General features: G+C 29.7%; 1 protein-coding gene across 1 annotated transcript; it reads left to right on the forward strand.

Annotated features, from left to right (window-relative positions):
* Positions 1-4986: 4986 nt before the first annotated feature.
* Positions 4987-8273, forward strand: LOC108327429 (telomere repeat-binding protein 5). The gene is made up of 10 exons (XM_017561132.1): positions 4987-5067; positions 5168-5445; positions 5620-5993; positions 6173-6343; positions 6442-6504; positions 6608-6687; positions 7034-7272; positions 7412-7726; positions 7817-7880; positions 8124-8273. Exons 1-10 carry the CDS (start codon positions 4987-4989, stop codon positions 8271-8273), a joined length of 1815 nt encoding a protein of 604 aa, XP_017416621.1.
* The last annotated feature ends 6177 nt before the right edge of the window (positions 8274-14450 follow it).

Here is a 14450-nt window from a genome sequence, read left to right on the forward strand (position 1 = left end):
TATGGTCAATTGGATCATCACAAGCTTCAGTTTTCCTCTAGCGGCATAGGCGTAAGGAAGCATTTCCTCCTTGCATTCAGAAACCCTAATTTTTTGGGTGGGGAAGGGTTTGCCATGTGGCAAGGCAAGTCAGAAGTTAAATGACATGACATTCACTTATTGCACAGTTGGACAATGTGCCGGTAACGATTTAAACGCCGTCTACAAAAAGCACTAAATTGATCATAAATTACATTCTTTAGGACAACATTTAACAGGAAAAAAAATTAGGACCATTTCGAATAAAGCTAACAAAAATTGAGACCAAAATTGGTATTAAACCTATAAAATTTTCGGAATGTATAATTATAAAATTATTGTTACTTTTAATTTTAGAAAAAAAAATTCAAGATACAATTATTGTCACAACTTTGTATCTTAAATCTTTTATTGAATATTTAATAGAAATTTAATTAAAAATATTCAAAAGTAGTTAAAAGTTAATTAAGCCTCTATTAATTTATTTATGATGACGGCTTGTATACTCTAAAATTGTGATCAGTTCATGAATTTATAAATTTCACTTTTAAGAAAAAAATTACCATACTACCAAAAATTAAGGAAATATAAGCTTATGTTAAAAGATTATTTCTACTATGGTAGTCACTAATTTAAGTTTTTGTCTTTGTTACTCATTCTTTCTTGTCCTTCTCCTTGTGTCAATTCTTCGCTTGCATTAAACCCATTTTTTTAATCAATTTTGAAGGTATTCGAGATTGTTTCTGTTTAATTTATTAAAGAATAGGTATTAATTAAATTATTTGTTGAGAAATTGAATGAATGTCCTATAAATAGGACAAATAGCACGACAAATTGGTGAAATTTGATAAGATTTAACGAGAATTGAAGAGATTTTCTAACTGTTAATAATTTTATACTTATATAAATTCAAAATTTACAGCACAATTATGTTAACTCTTACTACACATATTTTAATTCATGATAAAAGTAGAATGCAAAAGTCTATTTGAATTTTTCATTGAGAATATATAATGTGGATGATTATGTATAAAGTATGATGATTTATTTAAAAAGACTTTCTAATTGTTAATAATTATGTATAACCACATGCTTTAACTCATATAAATATAAAATTTATAGCATAATATTCTCATACCCTGATTGATGATGAAAATAGAATAAAGTGAGTACGTGATCTTCCAAATATAAAAGACCTTAGTTATTTATTTTTGTTTTCTCTCATAAAAAAATACATCAAATAGAGTATATAATATTACTTTTTTTTTTCAAATGGGACCATGATCTATTTTGTAATTTCTGTCAATTACATTCCAAATTTTAATAATTACCCCTAAATCAAATCAAAATATTACTTTATAGTATTTACACACCAATCTTTCGTAACAATTGTGCTATTAATTATAAACGTAATATTAATAGATCATTTTATAATTTTAACTAAATATATAATACGTTTAAATGTTCTATTTATATATGAACCAGACAATTCTAACAAGCAATATAAAGTTGGTCGGTGCAATTGTGATTTTCATCGGGGAGAAAGAAGGAGAAGATAAAACAGATTTTCACTTTTATTGTGTACGTGTGTGTTTTTTCATGGCCTAAATGGCCATATTTAATTTGAATCGAGAAGAAAAAGAAGGGAGACTCAAGAGAAAGAAGAAGAAAAAACAAAGAAAGACACCACATGGAATTATTCTATTAAAAAACGCAAATATAGTTATCTAATTTGTTCTTAAAACATGATGGGCTTTGAATTATTATTTTTTAAAAGAATATGTATGAAACAATATTATGAGATAAATTTAAATTATTATTATTTATATTAAATAATAATAAAATAGAAAAAAAAAACAAAATTAAACGTTTACAACTTGTTCAAACTTTAATTTATTTAAAGTAAATAGTTGATCTAGTATAACAAATATTGTCATATTTTGTTTAGTACAATAAAAATAAATTACAATTTTAATACAAATTTTTTAATTATGTTAATTAATTTTGTTTAAGCTTATTTAATAGTTATTTGTATTTAGTAATGGTCACATATATTTATTAGAGAAAAAATAATGTTAATATGTAATTAACTAAAAAGCTCCCTTGAAGGTTTTGGTATATTAATGTTAAGTTTTTCTTTAGTAAATATGCCTAAGATATTTAATTATCTCAATTACTAACATAATTAAACACATATTCAATTACCCTAATCTTTAACATAATTCAAACAAAATTAACATAACTAAGTTTGTTATATTAAGCCATAAATGTTTTTCTTATTATACTATAAATAAAATGTATAAATTGATTTTTTCGTTTTTATTTTATTTAAATTGGTACCCTTTCTTCTACAAAAACTTCTCTCTAGAGAACCAAGGCAAAGGAAGACCAATATTCATTCGATTTTTATTTTTAAATTTTCACAAAAAAATCTAAATTAATTTTTGTTTTTTTAAAAGTTTAATTTTTTGTCTAACCTTTTTTAACCAATTATAGAATAATTAAAATATTGTCATGTATTATTTGTGGTTCTTCCATTCTAATTGTACAAAACTTACAAATTATTAATGAAATATCACAATTATTTTGTCTTTTCATTATAATTTAAGAATTTTGTTAAAAATCTTATATCGACCACTATATATATCACCAAATTATTATAATATATAAATGTATATAAACATTTTATTAAGTCATTTTTAAAAAAATTGAGTTAAATTGAAAATTCACATCCATAATGTAATACTAAAACTTATCAATGACTTATCCTAGATCGATTGGATTTATCATATAATATATTATCTGACCCTTTTATCCTATATTTTATGATTTGGATGTGAGACAGTGTTTTAGAAATCACACATGCATTAATTATAAATATTACCAAATTATAACATAATATATATTGGTATAAATCTCATTATCCTGAACTAATTTTGTGAAATTAGATTGTGCACTCTTATAATACATATGTTTTTGTTTCGTTATTACAATTTGGAAATGTGGTTTAACGTTCACTTATATAACTTAAACAAATCAACATTTAAAAATGTATGGTCTAAGCATTTTGAATTTTATGAAAACTTAAAATAAATCCATATATTTGTCAGCTTTAAGAATAAGTGTAAAATATGATATTTTTTAATTGAATAAAAACGCAGTGTTTTAACCTGGTTAATGCATTACTCGTTATATTTTCTGACATTATGTGCCTAAGTTTTTATGATAACCCAACATTCGTTAACTGTCTTTATGTGCATTACTCATATTGTTTTCATTGCCAATAATATAAAAAAAGGAATTAGTGTCGTTTTTATATTAGTTTTTAGACAATGATTTTGAAAGTTTGGGGAGTTGTTGGCAAATAGGGAGAAGGAGTGGCTTATGTTTTGAAACTCATTCAATCATTTGTTTTTTAAGGAAGGAACCCAAATGAGTGGAGAATGTTCCACGTGGTAAGCAAAGAAGTGACATGGAGAGAGGAGTGAGTGGATCACCCGAAACGAAGGAACCGTTCCATCCAAGTGGTTTTGCTGACACAACCTTCTATAGCCAATCTAACATCATCTTACATCATAGTCCCTTCCTAGGATATGAGTGGTCAAACATTTCATATAGTTTGTTGGGGTTGTGAGGGGTTTAAGAACAAACACCAGTTTGGGTGGTTTTCAGGAGGTTTTGGTTTATCAGACAATATCCCTACACTATTATTTATTGCCTTTCATCAAAACTTCTTTACACACAAAAATAAGTGTTCATCTTTTGGTTCAAACTCAATGCAACACAACAAAAAGGTTTTATGATTCATCGGTATTTTACTGTTTTTCATCACTTCTTCAATACACTAACTTCCATCATTTGCTTTCTCATTTTTCCTCCATTACTATTGGAATTTGCATTGCCCATCTTCCTTCCACAATTCTTTTTTCTGGGTCCTTTCTTGTTTGATTCATTTTATCATGTACATTCCTAGCTTTTCTGCCTTTTCTTTCTATATTTTTCTTTTATTAGTATAATTCATCTCTCTCATACATGCAAAGTGGCAATAGATTTGTAAAACCTGTCGCATGTTGTCTCCTTAAAAGGGTCACAGGGGGCTTTAAGATCCATTTTTTCAATACATTAAATTGATGATATGTGTTATTTCTTTTCGGAATATGTTCAGTGTTTCTTTCGCTAGTTGTTTCTGTTATTCTTAACTTTGTTCAATAGGAATATGTTTTGGATGATTATAATCCTCGTGCTGCAATTGGCTTTTGTTTTTCTGTGTTTGAAAATTAATTGAAAACATCTTCTTCTTTCTTTTACTTTTTGTATTTCTTTCTCTTTTTTGAAGGGTATTTTATCTCCTTGAATTTCAAACTAGAAAAAAGTTATTTCAACATGGTTGAAGGGGTGTTATTAATGTCCCGTTAAGTGCAGGTGTTTCAATATCTCTTTTTTCTTGTTGATATTTCATTATGATAGAAGCTTGTTTTCATTCGGAGTTTCAAGAATCAAGTAACTTCTAACATCATTATCATATAACCCAATCCCAGAAAAAGATATTTTTATGCATGTCATCTTGTCCTATTCTTTTTCCTTTAATTTTGGCATTGATATTTAAAGCTTCTTAACTTTTATTATTGCCTATTTTTATCTTAGTATCTTCTATCCTGGTTCCTTTGTAAATTGTTTCCGTTTTTACCAATTGTAGAAAATTTCTTGCTTGTTAGCTTTTTTAATGAAACATAGCTACCAATAAGAAAAGTGTTACTTTGCTTGCCTTTGCATGGGACTAGTTTCTAACTAAATGAATTAAGACCCTTTAACATTTTGAACATGCAACTAGGTGTAATGAAAGACTCATCAAACTACTGACTGAAATTTGATAATTCTGACAGGTTCATTTCTTGGTGTTTGCAAAACCACAGGAAGTCAATTACATTTTTATCTTATGACTTTTCCTTATAGGAATGATTATCTAAAATGATGTTGCAGAAGAAGGTGAACTATGGTTTTAATGGCTATAAAGGGCCTGCCATTCCCAAAGCTTCAAGGTCAATTAGGGTAAGCAAATGAAATTTTCTCCCTTCTTTTCTCATGCTTCTTGTTGAGTTGTATTATTAGTTCTGTTTCAAAATCTTGATAATTCTAGTACATGGTTTAGGGTAGGGGTACAATCAAGAAGAAACCTGAAAATAACCAAATACAAGCTTTTGAAATATTGGCTAATGTAGCTGGCAACTTTTTACAAGAGAGTGAGAATTCTGGTCTTGACAATGTAGCTTCTGCAAAAGATCCTCACACTTTCTCTAGTGCTGACATGAAGGATAAGCTTGAGGATGAAAGAGGATCATTTAAGAAGGACCCATGTGAGCATGGAAATTGCAGTGAAATTGTCTCTGCCTGTGTCCCTAGCAGGCAAGGGAAACATGAGAACCTTAGGTACATTTGAATAGTTGTTTCTCTTGATAATTAAAAGTTCTAACTCACTAACAAATGATCAACCAAATGTTTATTTCATAGTGCAGTAAAGGTTTTGTTGTTTATGATAAATTTAATCACTTTGCAAACTTGTCATGACTCATAAGTGTTATGTTCTATGCAAACTCTTGCCAGAGTCATGGACAGTTCATCTTTTCCTGGCAACCATCTTGAAGGCCAAGGCCAAAATATCCTTGAAAGGGAAGATGAAAGGGGAAAAAGAAGAAGAGTAAATGAGAAAAGCACTCACATTAAAGGTTGCTTTGAGGGGTTAATAGAACCAAGTTGCAAAGTGTCTAAAGATTGCAGCTCAGAAAATAATGTGGCAAAGTCGTCATTGGAAGGCCATAGGCATATTGATTCCTTCCCCAACACTTCCAGTGGCAGGAAATTAGGTAGAGATGATGATGAAAACTTAGTTAACAGCACTCAACTAAACTCCAGGGATAAGATATATAGCACACCACCAGATATGCACAAATTGAAATATGCAAGTTCTCTTATGAGTGGTATGTAGCTTTGCTTGCAGTTGGTTTTGAATTCATACCAAGTTTCATATCAGTTTATAGTGTTCCCAAATGTGAAACAAGAAATCTATATTGATGTATATATTCATGAATGTTAGTTAATTTCCAAAGTTTGCACATTTTGTATATATATTAATAGTCAGTAAATTGTGTTGACTTAGATGAGAACAATAGTAGGGACAATTCTGAGCTTGAAAATTTACAAAGGATGTACCCATTTAAGAAGAGGAAGTTCTTCAACCAGACCTCATCATCCACTTCTGACAGGGGGTCTCAATGCCAAGGCACGTTCGATTCTTCTGATACCACAAGGGTCAATGACACAAATCATGGTACATTGGTTTCCTACCTCTTACTTTTCGTTGTAATGTAGGTTTCCTTTTAGGCTTTCACTCAACTTTGGCTAAATGGTCAAATTAATAACATGCAGCAATTGAAGAATCATCCTCTATAGTTGGTCAACAAGTGCATTCTGGGTCCAAGGGTTGTAACGGTAAGAAAATCAATGTTACCAATTACCAACATCTGATCCTAATTTAGTCTAACATAACATCTTGTTATATAAGGTCTTAACGAATTTCATTTTTACCTTACAGTGAAGCTGAGCATAAAATCCTTTAAAGTCCCAGAACTTTTCATTAATATACCTGAAACTGCAACTATCGGTTCATTGAAAGTAAGCAATTTAGTTTTTTCTTTCTAAGTAACACACATTATTGACATGGTTTATACTCCATTTTATGTGTATTTCTATCATTTGTGACTAAAGCAATGAACTATAAAACAAACTGAGAAACATGAACAAATTTACTGCATAATCTGAGCCTTAAACCTAACACCAAACCACCTTCATGGTATGTTCTCATGCCTCCATACCAAATGAAAATAGATTTCAAAAATATAAAGCAAGTATAATAACTATAGCGACTCATTGTACCTTTTCTCATGCTCACTTTGTCTACTTTTATGATTATTATTAATTCTTCTTCTTATCGTTGTTATTGCTATATATTATTTTGTAGAGGACAGTAATGGAGGCTGTGACAACTATACTTGGAAATGAATTACATGTAGGAATTCTTCTTCAGGGAAAGAAAGTCCGAGATGATAGCAAAACTTTAATCCAAACAGGAATATCTCAAGATGAAAAACGTCATAGATTAGGATTCATGTTGGAGCCAAGACATACTTCAAATTCTCCATCTTCATGCAATGATAACCCTTGTTTTCTAACCACTGGTTCGCAGCAAAAATTATCCAAGTAACCTTTCAACAAGCCATTTCTGTTTACCATATTCAGTTATTTTTTTATGTGATAGTCATCTATCTTTCTTAGTCCTTTCATCCATGGAATTACTTTTGAATTAACAGCTACAAATTTGACGATATTCAATAAACAGGCAATCAACATCTTTAATGTTACAACAAGGAACATACAATGTATCCCAAGAACGTTCTAGGATAAAAATCGAAAGTTGTGTCGAGGGTGATCTTAATGTGGTCTCCTCTCAACCAGATACTTATGCAAACAATAACGTGGCAAAATGTCGCACTCTAGTGGCAGTTCCGGCCATTAACATGGAGGCATTGGCTGTGGTTCCATTTCGACGCAAATCTGGGAATCCTGACTTTGCACAACGCCGAATTAGAAGGCCATTTTCGGTTCTAGAAGTAGAAGCATTGGTTCAGGCTGTTGAAAAACTTGGAACTGGAAGGTTTGTTGATAAAGTTTTAGTCTTTTATGTTTTTAGTTAATGAGTAGCTGTACCCTCTTCGTGATATTAAATGTTACTTGTGTGTTGAAGGTGGCGTGATGTCAAACAACGTGCTTTTGACCATGCAAAACATCGAACTTACGTTGATTTGAAGGTCAGCAATTCATGTGACGCTTTGTTTTCATTGTTTTCTAGCAAAATAGTTAAGTGACAGCATTTGACATTGGATATTTGGTGTTTTCATTGTGATCTATCTTCTCTAGTAGTTCTCAAGTTTGCAATTATACTTCTCCTTGTAAGAAAAATCCTTAAAGTGGCAGGAACATTCATCCACACACATAAAAATATGCAATATTTGCATTGTTGCAACACTTTGGTGACTATGAGAATGTTGTAGGATAAGTGGAAGACATTAGTGCACACTGCTAGAATCTCACCTCAACAGAGAAGGGGAGAACCTGTTCCTCAGGAGCTTTTGGATAGGGTCTTAGCTGCTCATGCCTATTGGTCTCAACAGCAATGTAAGCATCAACTCAAACCATTATGAGATATTTCAGATATTGAAGGATGCAGAAGAACAAGTCTATTGCTGCACAAGTACATCTTCCAGGGTGATGTAGTATAGTTATTATAAAAATGTTGATAGTATGAACGTATAAGTTTCCAAAATATACTCATATATACATGTGATTCCGCAATTTAACCCTCATATAAGCCTGATAATAGTTTGGTTATTTATACATGATTGTTTGGCCCAAAGGGAACACTCATATAATCTCTTGTGGCTAGTTTGTTGGTATGCTATGAAATGCAAACCAGAACAATGAATGTATACATGTTAAAGCTCTTAGAAATTTTGCTAATGCTACCTCATTATGTCCACCGTTGCAAGCCATTACAATAACATAAAGGAACGCATATTATCATATACAAATGAACATTTCATGATTATACATGCTAGTTTCTCAAGTTCAAATAGTTACATGACAGTTTCCTTTAGGATGATACAATTAAGTGACAATAACATTGAAAAATAATACTTTTGATACACATAAATTCTTTACTTTCGTTTCACACTATTCTTTCTAATTTTTTATTCTATTCTTTTTTGAAAAAAAAATTAATATATATCAAATAAATATAAAAGTGTATTTTATTGCATAACATTAAGGCATCAAGTCATTAGCTACTAAAGGATAAAAAAAAATGATACTTTGACACGTACATTTTTTATATTTATTTGATACTATCTTTTCTTACATTTTACTCTCTTTTTTTTTTTAAAAATACAAAAGTTTATTTTTTCATAATCATTTTATCTTTGTACTGTGTCAAATGAGTCAAATGAATCTAAAAGTATGTTACATTATCATTTATCAAAAAGTATTTCATGGTATCAATAACTAACTGGTGAAACATAAAACTATAATACATTAGATCGTTTGTTTTTCATGCAACTACAATCATCGCTACCATTTTTGTTTTTCATGCAAATATTTGTTTGGCCATAGCACTTCACAAGTAACAATGGTCAATGAATGAGTAGAATTTAGGATTGTGTCCGAAATTAAAGTAAGTTTAAGTTCATTAGATAGATAAAAAAGTGAAGTATATTATAGAAAAAACTCATAAATTACTTTTAAGTTTTTGGTGAAAGTGTGATGTGGTCATTACTTTATTTGTATATTTTTAATAAAATAAAACTTACTTTTCTTTTTTTTTATTTTAAAATATTATATAAAATTTAATAGCAAAATTATTAAAATGAAAAATTAAACTTTTAAAATATAAAAAATAATTTTTTATAAGAAATTAAATATTCATTCTTGGTTATGTTTTAAATTCTAATGCATGTTCCTTGCACATGTCAAACCATGCTTTTGTAGTGGTGGTCCCATGATACCCATCAAATTCCAAAAATTAAGGCCATGAATAACAAATACTATAAAATTTATAGAATCACACTAACTCAAAGTTTATTTTTTATTTAAGATATAATTTCATCATATTTCCATTTTGATCTCTTATAATTTTTATTTTGTCATGATTCTTCTTCAATCTAGTGGTAAGAAAAATATTTAATTGTGTCTAGCTCGGAAGAAAATGATAATTTGTTCATAAGAACTAAACTTGAAAGTTACTCTAAATAAATCATTTTTATAACTTGTGACTGTTGCCTAGTAAGCAAATTCACGGGATTTGTCGACACAATGTAAAAAGTTCAAAAATTAAAAGACATCTCTCTCCTCAAGGAACTGTATATGTAACTTTTAAAATAAACCTAACATTAATTAATAATTAGTGGGGGCACAAAAACAATAAAAAGCAACATATTATATTGAATAAAAAAAATTAAACTAGCAATTCTAACGTGATAATGTCAGAGGCTGATTCTATCTTTAATTAGGTCATCCTTGTTGCCATCCTTTAGATTAATTAAGATACTTACTCTTTATGCAAAAAAGTTCACTTTCCATTAAATATAATATACCTTTACCTAAAAACTTGAACTTCATTTCTATTAAAAAAACTATATAAACTTGGTCTACCTTGTTGGATAAAAAACACGCTAATTAAGGTAGTATTGTCAGACAATTATGATTAAATTAGAAATAAGATTGTTAGTAATAATAAATTTTAAAATATACATTTAAGATTTAAATATGAGACTATTGATTGTGTTAGATAATTTATACTAATTATTAGTTTTCTTTCAAAAGTTAATAGTGTTTTTACATTGTTTAAAAATAAAAGTTAGATAACTAACTGTTACCATGTGAAATAAAAGTTTGTAGCAAATTCTCTTCTACATAGATATTTAATATTTATGTGATTTATTTTGTATAAAAATTGTTATTTTTTCTAACTAATAGTAAAATAAATTATTTTCTCAATGTAAAGAAATCAAAAACATATTTTAACACTCAAATTGAAGAATTTATATTTAAATGTCGGCTTGAAGTTGTTAAATCCAAGTACCTAAAAAGAAATGGATAAGAACAAATGTTTCATTAAATATCATGTAGGTTGATTTCATGCTTTCTTTCCTTTTTTCACCTTTTCTTCTTGTTCTTTTTTAAGTTTCTCTCCCTTCCCCATTTTTCTTTTAATTTTAACTCGCACAATAGGCTTCAGTTTAGAAGAAACCTAAGTCTTTCAAAAAAGAGAAGAGTAAAAATGATTCTGCATTTTGTTACCCTAAAATCAAAAAACGAAAATTAGAAAGATAAGGGAGAGAAAAGAAGGTTTCTAGGAGAAAAGGGGAAGAGTTGCAAAAAATCTTAGTGTAAGGGAAAATTTGTGGTGTTTTTGAAGTTAGATATAATTCTAGTATTGGCCAAGTTATGAGGAAGCTTACCATTGTTTGTTGTATGCTATGCTTTCTCAATTTACTTGCATGAAAATACTTGTTTGATATGTGTTATATGATTATGATTATGATTTTTGTTGCTATTGTTGGGCAAGTGTTTGTGTGTGCATGAGAATAGGTTTTTGGTAATATTTGTGATGAGTTTTTCCCTATGAATGTATTATGTATGTTTTGTTGCGTTATCCCAACAGAGAGTTTGATACTAAGAGAGAAAAAGTTATGATACTTGGGAGTTTCCATGCAAATATATGTTGTAAGTGTTGGGTTATTGGGCTCCCTTCTTATGTGGAGAATAGGCCAAATAATGTATACCATTATGTCTCACTTTCTTTTAATGGAGATGGGTCAGATTAGTAGGGCGCATTAGACTCATTTGAAGAGAGGGAAAAACCAAGTGAGAGAGAAAGGAAGATAAGAAGCCGTTATGAAGTCGTTATGAAGTCGTTCACTGTTGGATCGGGTTGATTTTTGGATAGTGGGTTCCAGACGTATGATTTGTCATTCTGACCGTTCAGATCGTCAATCGAGGATCTAGTTTGGGAGAAAACAGCCTCGCATCAAAAACTCTATTTTGGAGAATTTTCATCTTCTTTGTTCTCATTTGTAAGCGTTATGCTTAGTTAGTTTGGTTGATTGAAAATCTCATTTGGTGTTTTTATCAGAGACTCTTTTGCACCCTATTATTGATCACAGTGGATTTTTTTTTGGTTTGGATAACTTGTGGTTTTTAGCCTTGCATTGAAGGATTTTTCACATTAAAAATTGTCGGTGTCTCTTTGTGCTTTGGATTTTGTTTTTTCACTATTTGTTTGGTGCTCATCGTAAATTCTCATAAGAAGAGGAATTGAATTTTCACTGTGTTATCACTGTTTGTTAAGTTGTTATTGTTTTTGGCCCTTTTTCCCATCAGTAAGGGTGTGGTAATAATCATATGTAGTATATATGGGTTTATTGGGGGTATAACATGTCAATGGTTATATCTGGATGATTCAAGTGATGTATTATATGTATTTGAGCATGTTTACATGGGTATCTGATGCTTGAATGCATGTATGATGTGTTAAGTATGTTTCCACGTGATCTAAGGTTGATGTATATATGTTTGAATGCTTGAATCATCTCTAGGAGGTGTTTCGATTCGGCAATAATTGATTATCATTAGTTTTAATCGATTATCTATGTGTTGGTTTTGAGTGTGGTTTCGGGACTAATCGAGTATCCCTTCCTGCGTGATGTTTTTAAGTGTGAAATGTTGGAGATGGCATCAATGGTTAAAGATTAAGGATCGAGGATCAATGATCGAGTAATTCATTATGTTTGAATTGTTTATGTTAGAAGATTAGAAATCCTATTGTTATTACTTCCATGTATGAGGTAGGGATGGCAACGGGTCGGGTCGGGCACGGGTAGTGCCTACCCGCAACTCGACCCGCCGGATAAAATTGTACCCACTACCCGCCGGGTACCCGTTTAAAAAATATCCGCAGGTATTTTAAAACCCGCGGGTTCCCGCAAAAAATACGAAAGAAATATTTAATACATATTTAAAATAAAATTTAAATAAAATTACAAAAAAAAATATATAATATAATATAAATTAAAATTTAATTTTAATTAAATTTAACCTAATAAAATACAATTTTATTTTATTTTTAATTAATTTAATTAAAAAATATATAATTTTTTTTTAATTTTTCGCGGGTGGCGGGTACCCGCGGAGCGGGTAGTATACTACCCGTACCCGACCCATTTAGAAGCGGGTATTAAAATACCCGCTACTCGTTACCCGCGGGTAGTAAATATCCACGGATAGTTACTACCTGCCGCGGATTTTACCCGCGGATACCCGTGCCCGCGGGTAAAATTGCCATCCCTAGTATGAGGTATTTGATTATGGTTGATATAATCAAAATGTATATATCTTGTTGTGTGTTTGATTATGTTTGATATAATCAGAAGGTATGTATCTTGTTGTGTGTTTGATTATAGTTGATATAATCATTATGTACGTATCTTGTTGTTATGATTGTTTTATTGCTATCTTACCCCACACATGTTTGTGTTTGTGTGTTTGTGAATGAAATTATAGATGATGATCGTATAATATGTTATACGTGAGCAGGTGATATTGCTGATGTTCTAGAGGCATGATGGATTAATGAAATGACGGAGGAAAGATTTGGGTTTTTTAAAAAAGTTATTTTGGTATAAACTTTTGAAAAAAAGTAATTATAGTTGTTTTATTTCCTTAGTCATTTTAATTACTTTTGGAATAATGTAATTGGACAAGGCTTTTGAAACTATTATGTTTTAAATAAATTATGCACATTAAAAGGTTAAGATTTTTGAAAAATATGTTTTCACGCTATGATAAACTTTACCGACATTTGTAAAGCTGTGGCATCCCAAAAATCAGGGTGTTACATATTCTCTTAACGGTTCATTAAGTTTTAAGGAGATTTGGGTTGTCCTCAATTTTTTAATGATTGCTTGAAAAATAAAATTAAAATATTTTAAATTATAAAAAAATTGATTTTATTTATTAAAAGATAATTAGATATTATTACATGAAATTGTTGAGATTATAAATTAGTAACATTAAACCAAAAATCACTTTAGGTTATAACATAAAACTGTATCTGAAATCATAAAAATATCATGTAAAGACCTAGAAAATGATAATTTAGAAGTGATAGTAGTTTAAAAATATTAAGATTCAATTATTTAAAAATTAAATGGCTTTAATATAAATAAAATGGGAGATGAACAATTTCGTCTTCTTCGCGAGAACGAAACTGTTTCTCCATTCTCTTTGTGCTCGCGCCTCCCATTTGCCATTTTCTTGCATTTTTCAACGTTCAAAGTTGGTTTTTCTTGTTGTTGTGGCCATCGTCAACGTTTAGGAAGCATTATCACCGATCAAAATCGTTCAAAACCTTTTTATGGTTTGGTTTTTGCGATTCTCCTCCTTAGAGGTAAATTTTTTATGCTTTTTTTTTTGCGTTTTGATGTTTGCTTTTTGTTTCTAAAACTAATATTTTGTTTGTACATTTGTCTAGGTTTGAATTTCGCAGAGTTGAATTTTCTACCGTTTTGATCGTGGGTTGTCCATTGTTATTGGCTTTTCACAATATTAGGTTCTTATATTAATGTTTAAAGTTTACTTTTTAACAGGATCATATAATTTTGTATGATTGAGTATGTGATTTGATGATCATATAATATGTGTATAATTTTGTATGATTGAATAATTTTGTATGATTGTATGATTGCATGATTTTAAAGTTTAATTTTTTTAATTTTGCAATGTTGAATATGTGATTGTTTCGATGCTTATTAATTGTATCGTATGAT

This window comes from Vigna angularis, chromosome 2 (genome assembly GCF_016808095.1).
Source record: "Vigna angularis cultivar LongXiaoDou No.4 chromosome 2, ASM1680809v1, whole genome shotgun sequence".
Classification (NCBI taxonomy): domain Eukaryota; kingdom Viridiplantae; phylum Streptophyta; class Magnoliopsida; order Fabales; family Fabaceae; genus Vigna; species Vigna angularis.

Bases quoted from the DNA above. Each gene is read 5' to 3' on its own strand.
- LOC108327429 (XM_017561132.1), top strand. From the start codon at position 4,987: ATGATGTTGCAGAAGAAGGTGAACTATGGTTTTAATGGCTATAAAGGG. The intron at 5,994-6,172 runs GTATGTAGCTTT...GTGTTGACTTAG, and splicing joins TGCAAGTTCTCTTATGAGTG to ATGAGAACAATAGTAGGGAC. The intron at 7,727-7,816 runs GTTTGTTGATAA...TGTGTGTTGAAG, and splicing joins GAAAAACTTGGAACTGGAAG to GTGGCGTGATGTCAAACAAC.